This window comes from Bufo gargarizans, chromosome 1, assembly GCF_014858855.1.
Source record: "Bufo gargarizans isolate SCDJY-AF-19 chromosome 1, ASM1485885v1, whole genome shotgun sequence".
NCBI lineage: Eukaryota > Metazoa > Chordata > Amphibia > Anura > Bufonidae > Bufo > Bufo gargarizans.
The window spans coordinates 186325457-186340249 of NC_058080.1; the positions used below are offsets into that span (position 1 = coordinate 186325457).

Consider the following 14793-nt stretch of genomic DNA (forward strand, 5'->3'; position numbering starts at 1 on the left):
GGAGGGAATGGAAAAAACTATAAAATCTGCAGTTTATTGCATTTTAAAGAGCCTCTGTCAGAATGATCAACCCTATAAAATCAGGCATACTGCCTAGTAGGGTTGATCAGGCTGATTAAAACGATACCTTTCTTTTGTCTGTGAATAAACCAGCAATATGTATTAGCTTTCTAAGCATAAAAAACTCTATTATCAATATAGTAAGGTTATAGCCTTTTGTTATGGGTTAAATGAGGGAGAACAAAAATAACAGAAGAAAAAAATTCTAGTATTTTCTTGGATTTGAACCTGGAATATCTACGTACATGCAAAGCTGACCACTTACCTCCAGGCTGCAGCCTTATCATACTGCGAAGAGTGGTTTTCTGAACTAATATATATTGTCAGTTTCTTTATAATCATATATTGTGCCTGTGAATAAACCAGTAATATGTATTAGCTTTCTAGGCATAGAAAACCTATATTTTTAACATGGCAAGGGTATAGTAAGTAGTGTATATGATATGTACATGTCTAGGACACAGCTCTGCCCTCAGCAGGAGGGAGTGGGCAGAGCACAGAGGTATTACAAAAGTAGTGCTCCAAGGATTCAGCGCTATACCCTGGTGCTCCAGCATACACATTTGCATATAAATATAAAAACACAGAACTCTGTAGCTGTTTGAGATACAGACAAGAGAAAGGCATCATTTTAATTGGCTTTATCAACCCTACCAGACAGTATACCTGGTTTAATAAAGTTGATCATGCTGACATAAGCTCTTTACATTTTGCTCTATGGCAGTCTAATACATTCATGGTGGGCCTGAGGGCCTTTGTGAGGTCCAAGTTTCCATGACAAACCATCAGCAACCTACAACTGTATCCCTGCCCTCCCCTGCCCCTGTGCACACCAGGAATAAAACCTATAAATCATAGTCCGGAGGTAGACGAGGACAGTGAGCCTCATATTTCGGACATATCTCCCTCACAGTGCTGGTATGTGCTGCAGTGTTCAGCCCGTCAGTACTCTGTAAGTACTGACTGCCACCCTGTAAGTAACAGCCCCTGAAATCAGTGGGTCCGTCACCACCCTCAGTGAGGACAGCATAGTACAGGTGACAGGTTCCCTTTAACTACCGGTATATTTGAGTCTATATCTCTTTTATGTGTGTTATGAGAAATTCTGGCTAATTTTCTGGCTTGCATTTTGCAAAACATAGTAGAATATCTGCTGTTTACCACAAATACTTTTCTGCATATTCTTCTAACTAGAAAAATGTTCCCATTCGGAAGTGTCAAATTATTTTCCTAAGATTATTTCCTCTACTTTAACTTTCACTGGATACAAAAAATGCACATGCTTATAGGGAAGAAGATAATTAGCTGCCCTCCAGATTGCTGATACCAGGCAGGCGGGCAGGTCAGCCAGTACATATTGCAATTTGTGACATAATAAATTACTTGAACAACACCGGAAGCAGTTTTTGAACCTAATTAACATCCCACCAGATTAATGTCAGGCCTCGGCAAGCAGTGCTTTACAGCGGTGCCTTATTTATTTAATTATGGGTTAGTGTATAATGCTGTCCTTGCTCTAGCTATGAAACCTTCAATTGTGCCAGCTTTTATTCTTAAGTGGGGTAACGCATCTTTTCCTCTTGTCTTCCTTCTGTTTCCCCGCGTTTCGACTAATCAATGCAATGCTGAACGAGTTCATTTTAGTACACTCAATCATGGCTCTAATGTTTGTAGCTCACGGGCGCAGGCATCAGTAATGTAAGAATGTTATATGGCTTTAGTTTGGGCCATTTCATTAAATATTCATGACATCAAAAAATGTGCATCAAAATAGCGTCTGGAAGAATTACATTTATGTGCCTGCTTTTATGGCAGCTTCCCATTTAAACCCATTTGTGTTAATATCAGGCTTTGCAGTGGGGAAATAATGCGGCTGATGAAGCCATATGCATGATCCTCTATCTAAAGCTTGGTCAGTACTTACAACTTGCATATATTAAAGATATTTTGAAGCATATATAGTATGTTAATAAAGACGAAATCCTTGTGTACATAACAAGATTTTGCTTCCTAGGAAAGTGAACTTTGCATACACCTAACATTATGTTAAACCTATGCCAATAAGCTACAAGACACTACAGTAGACCGTGCTTTTTTGCCTAGGAAGTAAATGTGAATGTAAGAAATTTTTGCCGCTATATAAGAATTTTATTGACATAAAAGAGCAAAATATGTTGAGGTGAGAGTCACTTATATCTAAATCTTTGTGGATATTAAATGTACTATCATGGATGTAACTATAATTCATAGCAAAATAAGATGGGGACCCCACCACCTAGTGTAAGAAAATTAGTTACAGTAGCCAACTTCACACTTGGACCCCGGGGCACGGAGAGTTCAGACCTTCACCAATGTTGCAGAAAAAGTGAAAAGGTCCAATCTCTGGTAATGGTAAAAGCATCCAATATTTATTCTGACAGCTTTAAAATCAGCCACACACGGATGGATACAGACAGGAATGTTTATCTGCATTTCGGGTGCGTCCTCTTTGCCCCCTTAGTCATAAAATAGTGAGACAAACAAAAACAGCCAAACTAAATAGCAGCCATAGTGGGAGGGGAACAGCCAAAACACATGTGTGCACATTGAAGAAAATGAATTCCCAATTAACCCTTCTGCTGCCATTCAGTGTAGCAAGTACAAGTAAATACCTTGACGTATATATAAATACATAATTAAAACAAGGTTATACAATGTTGCAGTCAAAAATACAGTCAATAATGCAAAATCAGATCATGCCTCCTGTTCAGACCATTGGGGATGCAGGTATTAAGTTTAAACATCCAAAACGCCTGTCGGCTTAATAATCTCCCTTGCAGGTCCTTACCTCTGTCTGACAATGTCACTGTTTCTATACCCTGCACCATTACATGGGTAACATCACCATTGTGCTGGTGCGGGATATGATTAGAGACGCTGAAATGTGATGCAGGGTATTTTAGTTTTTATTTCCATCTCTAATAGCGTCAGACAAGTATTCTAAAGGGGCAGCAGTGCAGCCCACATACTGGAGGCTACACGTTTTACAGATAAACAGATAAACAACACACTGGGGGAGACATATCAAAAATGGTGGATCCATCCGCCAGTCTTGATCTCCTTGTGTTGGCGTGAGATGTGCCTGAGATGCAGAAGCCGCTTAACAAATCAGACGCATCTCCGCCCTGCGCCAGAGAGTGACGTCTACGCCAGATACAGGCTAGCGTAGACTTCAGCTATAACTTCCACCACTTTTTGGAGAAAGTTATAGTAAATGCGGCGGTAGTGCGAAGCCATGCCCCTTCTGTTAAGCCACACCCCTTTTTTCTATGCACTTACGGAAAGTTCCAAGAAGCTCAAAAAGTCGCAAATTATGATGCACACGTGTCGTGAATCATAATGTAACATGCAACAATGACTCTGGAGCATCTTTTCATTTAAATCTCTTTTGTTCTATTCCTCAGTTATTACTGTTCCCATTTGGAGGTGTGTCCTTGCACAGTCTGAGACTATCCAATCAGTGCTGCCAGTGTGAGGCGGTGCAAGGACACACTCCCAATTGGTAACACCCAGTTGCAGATTAATTATATAACTTCTCACAGGACTAATAAAGTAATTGTACAACATACAGTTATATGAAAAGGTGCCCCAGAATCGTTATTTGATGGCAAATGCAAGTGGTTACTGAAACAGACTTGTCAGGAGAGGTGACGGATCCTCTTTAAGCTCAGCAAATATTTTCTAAGGATCAGTATTGTTTTAATGTTAAATAATATTAATGCATTTAAATATTAAATAATCAGTGTGTAAATGTTGTAAGATCAGTGGTCAACAGAAAAGCAGCCACTTTCCAGCTCTATAGCACTATTCACTGCCAAGTGCCAGTTGTACTACATAATAAATACTGTTTGTGCAAGTAGTTTCTAGGATGGATAAGGTCTTATTTATAACCAGAGCTGTAAAGTCAGAGTCAAAGCTAATTTTTAGTGGAGTCAAAGTCACAGTTGGAGTCGGTAGAAATGTACCAACTCAGACTCCAGCTTAAAAAAATATTATCTATTTATCTTGTATAATTAATTTACTAACTTTCATAGAAATTTTGAAAGGTTTAGAAATGTTAATCATAAATACCGTATATTTTTTCTACCAGTCTAAGGCCCTTATTTATCCAGTACAGTGATCAGCAGGTGATAGATAATCAGTTCTCACATCTCCTGTGTTCTCTCCTGTACTTATACTTCAAACAGTGATAAGCATTGTATTCTAATGTTGATTGATAATGAGTTCTTCCCTCTCCTGTATTCTCTCCTGTGCCTTATACTATAGCCAGTGATATGCAAGGTGTTCTAGTGGTGATAGATATTCAGTTCTCATTTCTCTTGTGTTCTCTCCTGTTCTTATACTATAAACAGTGATAAGCAGGGTGTTCTATTGATGACAGATAATCTATGCTCACCTCTCCTGTGTCCTTCCTGTCCCTTATGCTTGGTATCTTCATGCTGCTCCAAGGCCCTTAGTGAAAATGCCCGAAACGTTGCTGCAAATGCTCCATAGTGAAGATTAGAGGAGGAAGTTCACTATTGGGCATGCCTGCCATCATCTCAGAACTTCTAAACAGAACATCATGACTGTATTAATAAAGAGGTTGTACTGGAATAAGTAATTTTTCACAAGACCCCGCAGCCTGCCTCCACCATAGAAAGAATCATACTTACCTAGTCTCTAGCGCTCTGGTACCGTGCGCTGACTCCTTTGTGTCCATCTTTCAGTCAGTTTATTTTTTACATACTCTCTGGCATGGACATGGTTACGTGCTCCGCTTCTGCCACTGACAGGCTTCAGTGGTAATGTGCCTCTTGTGGATCATGCCTATGCCAGGGAGGCAGTATAGAAACTTCAAACCGGAAGATAGACACACAGGAGCCAGTATGCATGACCGGAGCTGTGGGTAGCAGAGAAGTATGATTCTTTCCATAGCAGAGGTCGGCTGCGGGCTCCTATGAAAAATGATTTATTCCCAGAAAACCCTTTTATAACAAACACCAAATATAGGAGCTCCACCTTTTCCATGTTTCTTTTATTCCCATTTACTCTTGCACTTGATTCTTTGCATTTCCAGGACATACATATATAGCTTTTCTAGCTTTTTCTGAGGGCAAATCCATAGATGTCCTACAATTCATATTGCTTTGTTTATTTACTTACTGGAATTCAGAATTTTTTTGAAATTGGATACCAATAAATATGGTTTATGTTCTATCTAAACAGCCTGACATAATAGTGAGAAACAACATGATGTATTTTAGTACAGTAAATTTGTTATTACTAAATTATTACCCATTTATGAAGAAGTCGTATTTGGAGCCATAGTGTGATAAAATACAGGAGTCAGAGTCAGAATTTTGGCCTGACTGACTAGTGATGAGCAAACCCATGGAAGTTCGGAACTTGACCCGAACTCGAACCCGAACCCTATTTAAGTTAATAGGGACCCAAACTTCACTTTATTATTTTTCGTTATAACATGGTTATATCGGAAAATAACATAATACTTAACACGGAATCCAAAAGGGACACCTTTAGAGGCATTCCATTTTGTATTCTGTCATAATAGAAGTCTATGGGCAGCATAACAAATCCGTTATGCTCCCATAGACTTCTATTATGACGGAATGCAAAATGGAATGCTTCTAAAGGTGTCCCTGTTGCATTCCGTTTTAAGTATTATGTTTTTTTCCAGTAAAGTAATTCATAAATCGCCATTCATAAATCAGTGAAAAAGTCCGGGAAGATGGTACTACCAATATTTATTACCAAATATTCTTCTCGGTTGCTCTCCCTTGCAATTACTAGATATTCCATGTGGTGTTCTGTGGTATCCTGTTACACCAAATTCTCCCTTCAGTGCATTATAGTTTTTCTATCTACTAAGTTGTTGTTCAAGTGCTAAAAATTATTTAGAACAGTCTCAGAACGATGTAAAGAGAATTTTCAAAAATCATAAACTCACCTCTCTGGTCCAATTCCAACGCTTCCTGTTCCCTGCCAGTCTCTATTTCCTGATGCCTCTCGAAACACAGGAAATGACTGCTCAACCAACCACTGGACATAGCCATGTAATATTTGGCTGAGTGCCTATTTAATGCATGTCAAAAGGGACTATAAAGTACGGACTAGCAGGGGGCAGTAAGCATTGGAACGGGAGTAGCGGGGGTTCAGAGAGGTACGATTTTTTTTTTATTTTTTTTTAACAGCATACGCTTTTCTAAATACATTTTAGCACCCAGAGAACCCTTAAGAATTAGGATTTTAGTAGAAAATGTGTAAATTATATATCTATCCTACACAGTTATCCCTTGTGTGTTGGTGACCATTTCAGCTGCTATGAAATATCCAGTACATGTTTTACAAAGCCAAGTCACATTGGTAGAGAATCACTAGTTACTGGAGCTTTAAAGTAAAGTTTTTCTGAAATATCATTGAGATGTGTCATCAGAAGCTGTCACAAGTCACTATATGAAGGGGGTCCTTTGGTTTTTAGTATGTTCATGACAACCCATCAAGCAATGATCTCCAATCTGAAGACCAAATGATATTGTTTCTATGACATTACTGCTTCCCCAAAATCACTTCAATTTAGCTACCCCTACTGCTCAGGAGAACAAAAGGGAATTCAAAAATACAAAAAATCAACAGCACTCCAGATGGTTACCTTTAGGGGTGAGCAAATCGCGCTTCGGTTCCATGATCCAAAGTCGATTCATTCCCCAACTTCGTCTTAATGCTGTTTGGAGACCTGTCTGTGTGTTCGAAACGTCAAAGATACTTGGTGAATAAGCTTTAGAGATTAATTCAAGACAAGAGTGCTGCAGTTTTTCTAGATTACCAGAACAAAAGGGACATCACAATTGCAGCTCAGCCCATTAAAGGGAATTTGTCACCATGATCTTAGGCTATTATCCGCAGTACTACTAACTAGTACTGCAGATAAGGAGTCCAGATCTCTATTTTTTATTTTCATACTCCCTCCATTTCCCCCACTGTCAGTTCTCAAACTGCTGCGCTCATATAATGGAGAGGACTCCTGTGTGCATTCACAGCAGTCCCAACAATGTATTTCTGCACAGCTTTGAGTGCTAACAGTGGGGGATGGGAAGCAGTAGGAAAATGAAAAATAATGATGTGGACTCCTTATCTGAGTACTATTTGTATAGTACTTAAGATATTAACTGAAGTACTATATGAGTCGTACTCAGATAAGAAGTCCAGATAATTATTCATGGTGACAGATTTCTATTAAGGTCACTGTGGCTTAGTTACAAAACCAGAGACCACTACATCCATATGCTGATTGGTAGATGTCCCAAGGGTTGGGCACCTAAGGAACCTAAGGAGGTGCCATCAATTAAAAGTCCTGTAAGTTACAGTTAAATTAACACTTCTTTTTATAAAATTCATATGCAGTGTTTTTCTTTTGAATTCAGTTTTCAACATTTGCTGTTGTCTGTCATTATTTATTGTTCTGTTATAAATGGATTGCAGCTTTTTAATATGCCTTTTATGAGTATGTAAAGACTACATATAGTACTGCTGTGTAATCTAGAGTGATATTTATACATGTCTTATATATTGTAGGTCAGTTGGAGAAGGCTGCTGAACATTATGAGGCATTCTATCATCTGACAGTAGGCCGGATATGGAAGGATGAGACAGGCCGCACTCACAACTCACTGGCCTGCGAGAACCTCTGGAGAATATATACATTGCTATCAGACAAAATGCTAGAGAATAAAGAATGGCAACAGGCCATCAAAACTCTAATAAAAGCACTTGATATGGCAAGAGAAGGTAGGTGGAAAATAACACTCATATATATTTTTAAATGTACTGTTCTTCGTTTGCCCATGAGTAAACTAAATGCTGTGGAGTGTTTGGCTAGGTGATCATTCCCTTCCATTTTCAGAGACAAATGCCATCAATATATTTACGTTTCTGTAAAACAGGCATCATTGTAGGAAATTTGCACATTTTAAATGAAAAATATGAAAAATATTTAGTTTTGCTTTTCAAAAAAAAGTTGGTGCTCTATAAATGTTCCTCTTTTAGCGCAATATGTCATGTTGTACAATTCTGTGGGACAGATTTACAAAGACTGGCGCTGCAAATGCCAGTTTTAGTATAAAGTTATTTATTTCAAAATGTGCCAAATATATTAAGTGGTACAGGCCTCTTAAGATCTTAATATATCAGCTACATTTCCAAACAGTCAGTGCGCCAAAAGCCTAAATCTACACCAGCTATGAGCCGGCTTAGATTTGAACAATCATTTATGCATCTTTCTGGTGTAAATGATAATACGTTTGTTAGACCATGTGATGTCATGCCCCCTCCACTATAAACCTGCCACACTTTTTTTTAACACTTTTTGAAAAGTGGTGAGAGAAAAGTCACAAATTGGGGCAAAAATATGGTATACACCATAATTTGCCACTTTTAAAGAACGTGATAAATGTCAGAGTTTGATTTTTATTATGTTGTAAACATTTGGTGTGTATTGTTCATCTGCGTGAGGCAGAGGTCATAAAACCACATTTGCACAGCCTGATGTTTGGGCCGATTATCTGGAACAAACATTCCTGCAAATGGTCATTGCCGATAATTGGCCCGTGTTATGGTGTACCATTTCACCATTTCATCAGGTGAAATGATCTGAGGTCCGGACACCTCAATCATCATTCCCAGGCAGCAGATCATGCTTTCTAAACAGAACTCTGCTGCCCAGGAACTTTTATTTTGTATGGGGATGAGCGATAGCAGCATCCGTCACTCATCCTCATTCCTCATACTGTGGAGATGATTGCTGCATGTAAATATAGCACGTCATCTCCACTTAGCAGCAGCCGATCATCAGGAAGGAACTCTTCTCCTCACAGCCTGTAAATGCAGCTTAAGAAAATTGTCTTCAGAAGAAGTACATTTTGAGTGTACTATAGCATGTATATACTGGCATTGACATGGACCTGGAAAGATGGAGAAAATAAACCATTTTGTAACACAATCGGATTTAGGATAAACTTACAGTAGGTGGGGAGGCAAAGGAATTGCCTGGTCTCCATCCTTGACATCCTCCACTCCAGAGGAATCCTTTATTGCAGTCTCCAAGGTAGCGTCCGATCAATAACAGCTCTAGGGAATGTTGGCTGAAGGGAACCAAAATGTTCTGCAGTTGGAGAACGGAGTTAGAAAGCAAATTAGGATGGCAAACCATTTGAACTTAGGAGCTATAGGAAAAGACAATCTGGAGATCAGAGACAAAGCCAGAAAATTATAAAAATGACGCAAGAGCGACATATAGAGGCTGGACAGTAATGACCATGATCGTTTAGAAAATGATAAACTGGCCAGCCACTTTAAATAGAGGTTCTGATAACCTCAACACAGATGGACAGAGGTTAGGCATTGTGTTGTACAGTATATATATATGCCTTAACTGGACACATGAGCAGAGGTTGTTGTTTTCCGACAATAGCATTCAGAGAAATCTTTTCCTTTTTAGTTAACTTTCCTTTTCTTTCAGGCTGTGATAAAAAAATGGAAGGTGAAGCAGCTTATCAACTGGGATTAGCGCATATATCATCTGGAAATCCCCAAATTGCAATCAAAGTAAGTGTTATTATGTTTTCAACTACTAATCTGAAATACATTTATATATACCCAATGCGTTTTACAAAGCTACATGGTTATTGATGTCAAAGACTTTGATTATACTCAGCAAATCTGATATTCATGAAAGTGTGAATAAATCTTCTTCACATGCTAGTATTCTGGTCGTTATATTGCATCAGTATTTGCCAGGACCAGGAGTGGATCCTACAGAGAAAAAGCAACATTGACAGATTTTCAGCTCTCCTGTGTTTTGGACTCATTTGACCCACTTGACCCGAAACTGATACCCTTCATAGAAGTCTGGTTGGCATTAATTTTCACCACCTGCCTCAAATTGACATTTTTTGGGGTGTTCCCACAAATGGATGTACAGTTATGTGCATTGGATAACACAGGAATAGGGTAACTGACAACTTCATTGTCGCCGCAACAAAGGGTGTTGAAGATTGTTATGGCAGACAGGGGCCAAATAATTGCTGTCATATTAGTACTCCTGTTAGGCGCTGCCAGAGAGCCTAATAAGATACCCGTCAGTATTTCTTAACAGGTATAATACACTGCACTACATATCTTTAAAATAGTGTATTATAATAAAGATTGAGCTCCCTAGAGGTGAAGTACAATTTATTAAAATATATATTAAAAAAATAACACAAAAAGTAGTTCCCATGAAAATACATTATTATATCAAAAACAGAGTACACATCATTGATATTGCTAAAAATTCATATAAATGGATGTGGATCTTGTGGATAGGGGATGTGTTATTGCTGATTTTTATATGTTTCTTACAAATAGCAACAAGAATACTAGAATTTAAGAATACTATACATGACTAATTCCCCCAAGATCTTGATTTTCGCTTTATGACCTGTTAGTGCATTGTAATTATGCTGTACGTGTTTCCTTTTCAATGTATTTCACAAAATTTTATTTTATTTACATCTTATTGATTTTCCTTATAACCTTGACTTTATAGTAATGTTGTGATATTTTTTGGAGTCATATTTGACTCTTCAAAAATCAAGGAGCTCCACTGATCTTTTCTTCACTGACTACTAGTAAATAGTCAGGGAAATCCAATAACCCAACACAGTGTCAATCCCAAGCATTTCACGGGTTTTGGAAAATGTTAAAATGTGTATAGGGTACTTGATGTATATGACTCAGAACACAGAACACATTTTATCTCCAAGAATCTTGTTCCTGTATATCATTGTTCCACTCTGTAAAAATGTAAAAAGAATAGTTAATTTAAAACTCCAAGGTATTGAAGTGAGAAGCTGAAAAGAATGTGTGCGACTTGATTGACAGAAAACTACTTAAATCTGAAGACACGGTGCTCTGGTGCTGGAGAGTTTAATAACTTCTTGGTAGATGACTTGCCAAGAAAGGGGTTTTATGATTAACAGAAGCCACTATAAAATATGTTGGTGAAAAGATGAGGAAGGAGAGCAATGCCTGTTCTAAATTGTAGCAAAATGGGAATAATATTTTGTCTAAAGCATAAAATGTCAGTTCTAAATGCTCTGTCTGTATGCGGATTTGACCTTTGTAAGGGTACAGTATGAAATATTATCAGGTACACTGCACAGCATGTCATACTGTAATAATTCAGTGCCACAAAATATAATCCACCATTGGGCAGCTCAGCTTGTGGGCTAGTGATCATGATTTCCATGTCACAGTCATTACAGAGTGGGTTGTCCCACACAAAATGTTCAAAATTTTTCAACCCAGTGCTTGGATCTATATATGTTTGTAGCCTGTACCACTCAGGTGTCGATACGCATGGGCACTTCCACACTGTTCATGACTATAAGGGACTGGTAACTCACATAGGCTTAATCTTGTATTTGTGAAGTCCTTTTCAATATGAATTTGCCATATTTCATCATTGCAGGTATTTGGGATGCATTTATACCGCTTGGACTTTTTTTCTTACATGGGAGTGTTACATAACAAGGCAAACCCACCTTTGGATCCTTTGGTGCACTATGTGGGCTTTTACATGTTGTTAATCTTGTATGTGTTTGTGTACTTAAACTATATCTTGATATGTTTCTAAATATTTTGGTATATATTCTTGGAGAATATAATGGGTATCACACACCATCTGGTTCTTATTGTTACAGTAGTTGCTACATTCCAAGTGGTTCCAGCCATTAATGTATCGCTCATGGGCTGGCAGTCACATGATATATTCATAATTTGAGCTAACATGTTGGTGAAAACTAGGACAATTTTGGCTGACAATTTAGCACCAGTTTCCCCTCTGCGGGCTCTATCTCCAAATATCAGTTTTCCTTGAGCTTGTGGGCTGTAGACTAGCTGCTATGATGTGTGTCATACATTGTACATAGAGAAACCTGGGGTTTCTGCTTCCTAACTCTCTCACTCACTCAGAAGCATCAACACCACCATATAGGACATTAAAGAGAAGTATTGAACAGAATTGATGTAAATAAATCAGTTGGGATGAGAGAGAAAACTTGCTATTAGTGTGTCTGGGTATGTTTCTCCCTGCATCTCTCACTCGTGAATCCTCTCTCTCTTCTCCATAGACTTCTAAGGACAGTATGTATAGTAATCTTATGGCTCAGTGAGCTTACAGTCCATCTTGGGAGATCAAGATGGATTTAGCAGAAAACTAAGAGCTTATAATCGCCTGTATTTTCAATTTATACAAAGTTTGTTAATAGTGTAGTGCCTGTTTGTGAAGTATGTCATATAACAGGGTACATCACATTTTTTTTATGTTGGGGCTTCACTAGCCAGAATTTGGCGATACCTGGGTTGTCAAAGTCAATACCAAAATGAAAAAAAAAAAATTTGCCTTTCATTTGTCTCCTAAACCATAAGCTCAAAGGTAGTCACTTATGTTGCCAAGTCAGAGATTGCTTCATCCAAAGAAAGTGTGGCCATAGGAAACAATATATGATCATTCCTGTGAAAATTGCCACCCCAGTTGCGCCTCAGTATCGTTCCTGATGTGACAGTTTAGTCTGACATGTGATGGTTGGATCATTTGTATGAGTGATCCAATCAATGAATCCAATGTGTGATCATCTTATTATCCTATTCTGAAGTGTATAACCAACTTGAGAACCTAGGTAGACTGTATCATTTAAGGCTAAGTACACCTTTAGGGGCATTTCTTATTTATTTTATTGTACTCATTTTGAGCTAAAAATCTTTTTTTAAATTGGTCTTTATTACAAATATGGAACCCTTTTTTCTGTACAGAGATGAGATGCTCTAATAGATGGATCAGAATTTTCTCTCTGCTCCTTCAGCCAGCTAATCTGACAGCTCCTTATCTCTGCTCTCTGACATTATAGACTAGTTCTTACCTTACTGAATGTGACTTAAATAAGTGTTTATGACCTCTCAGTAAATTAGAGATCAGGGTTATTAGATGACCGCCACAAAGTGAAAGTAAAAAGTATGATTCACACAGCCAGACAGTTAACTCTTCATGACAATATTTCATGCTCAATATTTTTAATAAAGACCAAATTAAAAAATTATTTTAAACCCAATATGAGTAACATGCAATCATAGAAAAAGAATTGTCTCTGAAGGTGTACATAGCCTTTAAGAAACAGTTTATAGGAGAGCATCATGGATCATGCAAAGGGTGTTAGAGATAAAGCAGTCTGTTGTTCTGTGTAAAACTGTTTTAATCATTTTACCAAACATTTCAGGAGACATTCATACAGATATAAAGATAATTTCTAAATTTTAAAATGAAAGTGGCCTTATAAAGTGATGTCATATATGTAGGGTATGCCACCATTTCTTTACGTCAGAAGCAGCAACCTATCCAGGTATGTAAAGTAGTTGCCCAGACGTTTTAGAAATATTTTCAATATTTAGAATGTTGCTTAAAGGGAATGTGTCATCAGAAAATGACCTATTGTGTAAATCAGGTTTTCACATTAAACTTATTAAAACATTTTTTTTAGTGGGGTTACTTTTTATTTTCCATGTCAGCTACAGTAAAAAAATAAAATAAAAAAATCCTTCAGTTTTTGCACTGTCCACTAAGCTGATTACCCCTTCCCGACATATGACGTAATAGTAGGTTATGGCGGCAAGTGACTTGCCGCATTTTGACGTATTATTGCGTCATGGTGATCAGGCAGGCACCAGAGTGGTGCGCGACCGATCACTGCAGGGGCCCGGCAGTCCCTGATAGCCACGCCCCTGCTGTATCCGCCGGCATCGCTGTAAAAGCAGATGCCAGAAGATTAACCCCTTCTTTGCCACTGTCAGCACTGACCGCCACATTGAAGGGGTTTGCGGCGGGTTAGGGAGCCCATCGTGTCCTCGCGCTGCTGTGGCGGGGACTCAATGGATGGCAAAGAAGCCCGATGCCATGCACAGGCTGCCCAATGCCTTGCACGGCATTGGGACCTGCCTACTACAGGGGGTCGAGGAGATCCAGCCCCAGGCTGGGTCTCCAAGGCAACCTGTTAGTGAATTGTAATGCATTGCAGAGGGGATCAGACCCTCAAAAGTTGAAGTCCCAGAGTGGGACAGAAATAAAAAAATAAAAAAAGCAAAAAGACAGTGTTTTTCAAATATGCTATTATTATGTTAAAATGAAATAAATAAAAAAAGTATCCATATTAGGTATGGCCGCATTCGTAACAACCAGCTCTATAAAAATATCACATGACCTAACCCCTCAGGTGAACACCATAAAAAAATAAAAGCAATATTTTGTCACCTAACATCACATAAAGTGCAACACCAAGCGATCAAAAAGGTATATGCCCACAAATTAGTACCAATCAAACCATCACCTCATCCCAGACCCTACCTAAGACAATCGGTCAAAAAATAAAAAAACTATGGCTCTCAGACTATGTAGACACTAAAACCTAATTTTTCCTGTTTCAAAAATGCTATTATTGTGTAAAACTTTAATAAATAAGTATACATATTAGGTATTTTCACGTCCGTAACGATCTGCTCTATAAAAAGGTCACATGAACTAACTCTTCAGGTGAACGCTGTAAAAATTAATAAATAAAAACTGTGCCAAAACCACCAATTTTTGGGTCACCTTGCCCCATAAAG

The 14793-nt window shown here is 38.3% G+C and overlaps 1 protein-coding gene across 1 annotated transcript in view; it reads left to right on the forward strand.

Annotated features, from left to right (window-relative positions):
• Nucleotides 1-14793, forward strand: part of TTC29 (tetratricopeptide repeat domain 29) — a 251476-nt gene that overhangs the window by 88502 nt on the left and 148181 nt on the right. Inside the window, exons 5-6 of the mRNA XM_044300358.1 lie at nucleotides 7675-7887; nucleotides 9617-9702. Of these exons, the coding sequence (XP_044156293.1) occupies nucleotides 7675-7887; nucleotides 9617-9702 (299 nt within the window). The remainder of the gene's footprint in view (nucleotides 1-7674; nucleotides 7888-9616; nucleotides 9703-14793) is intronic.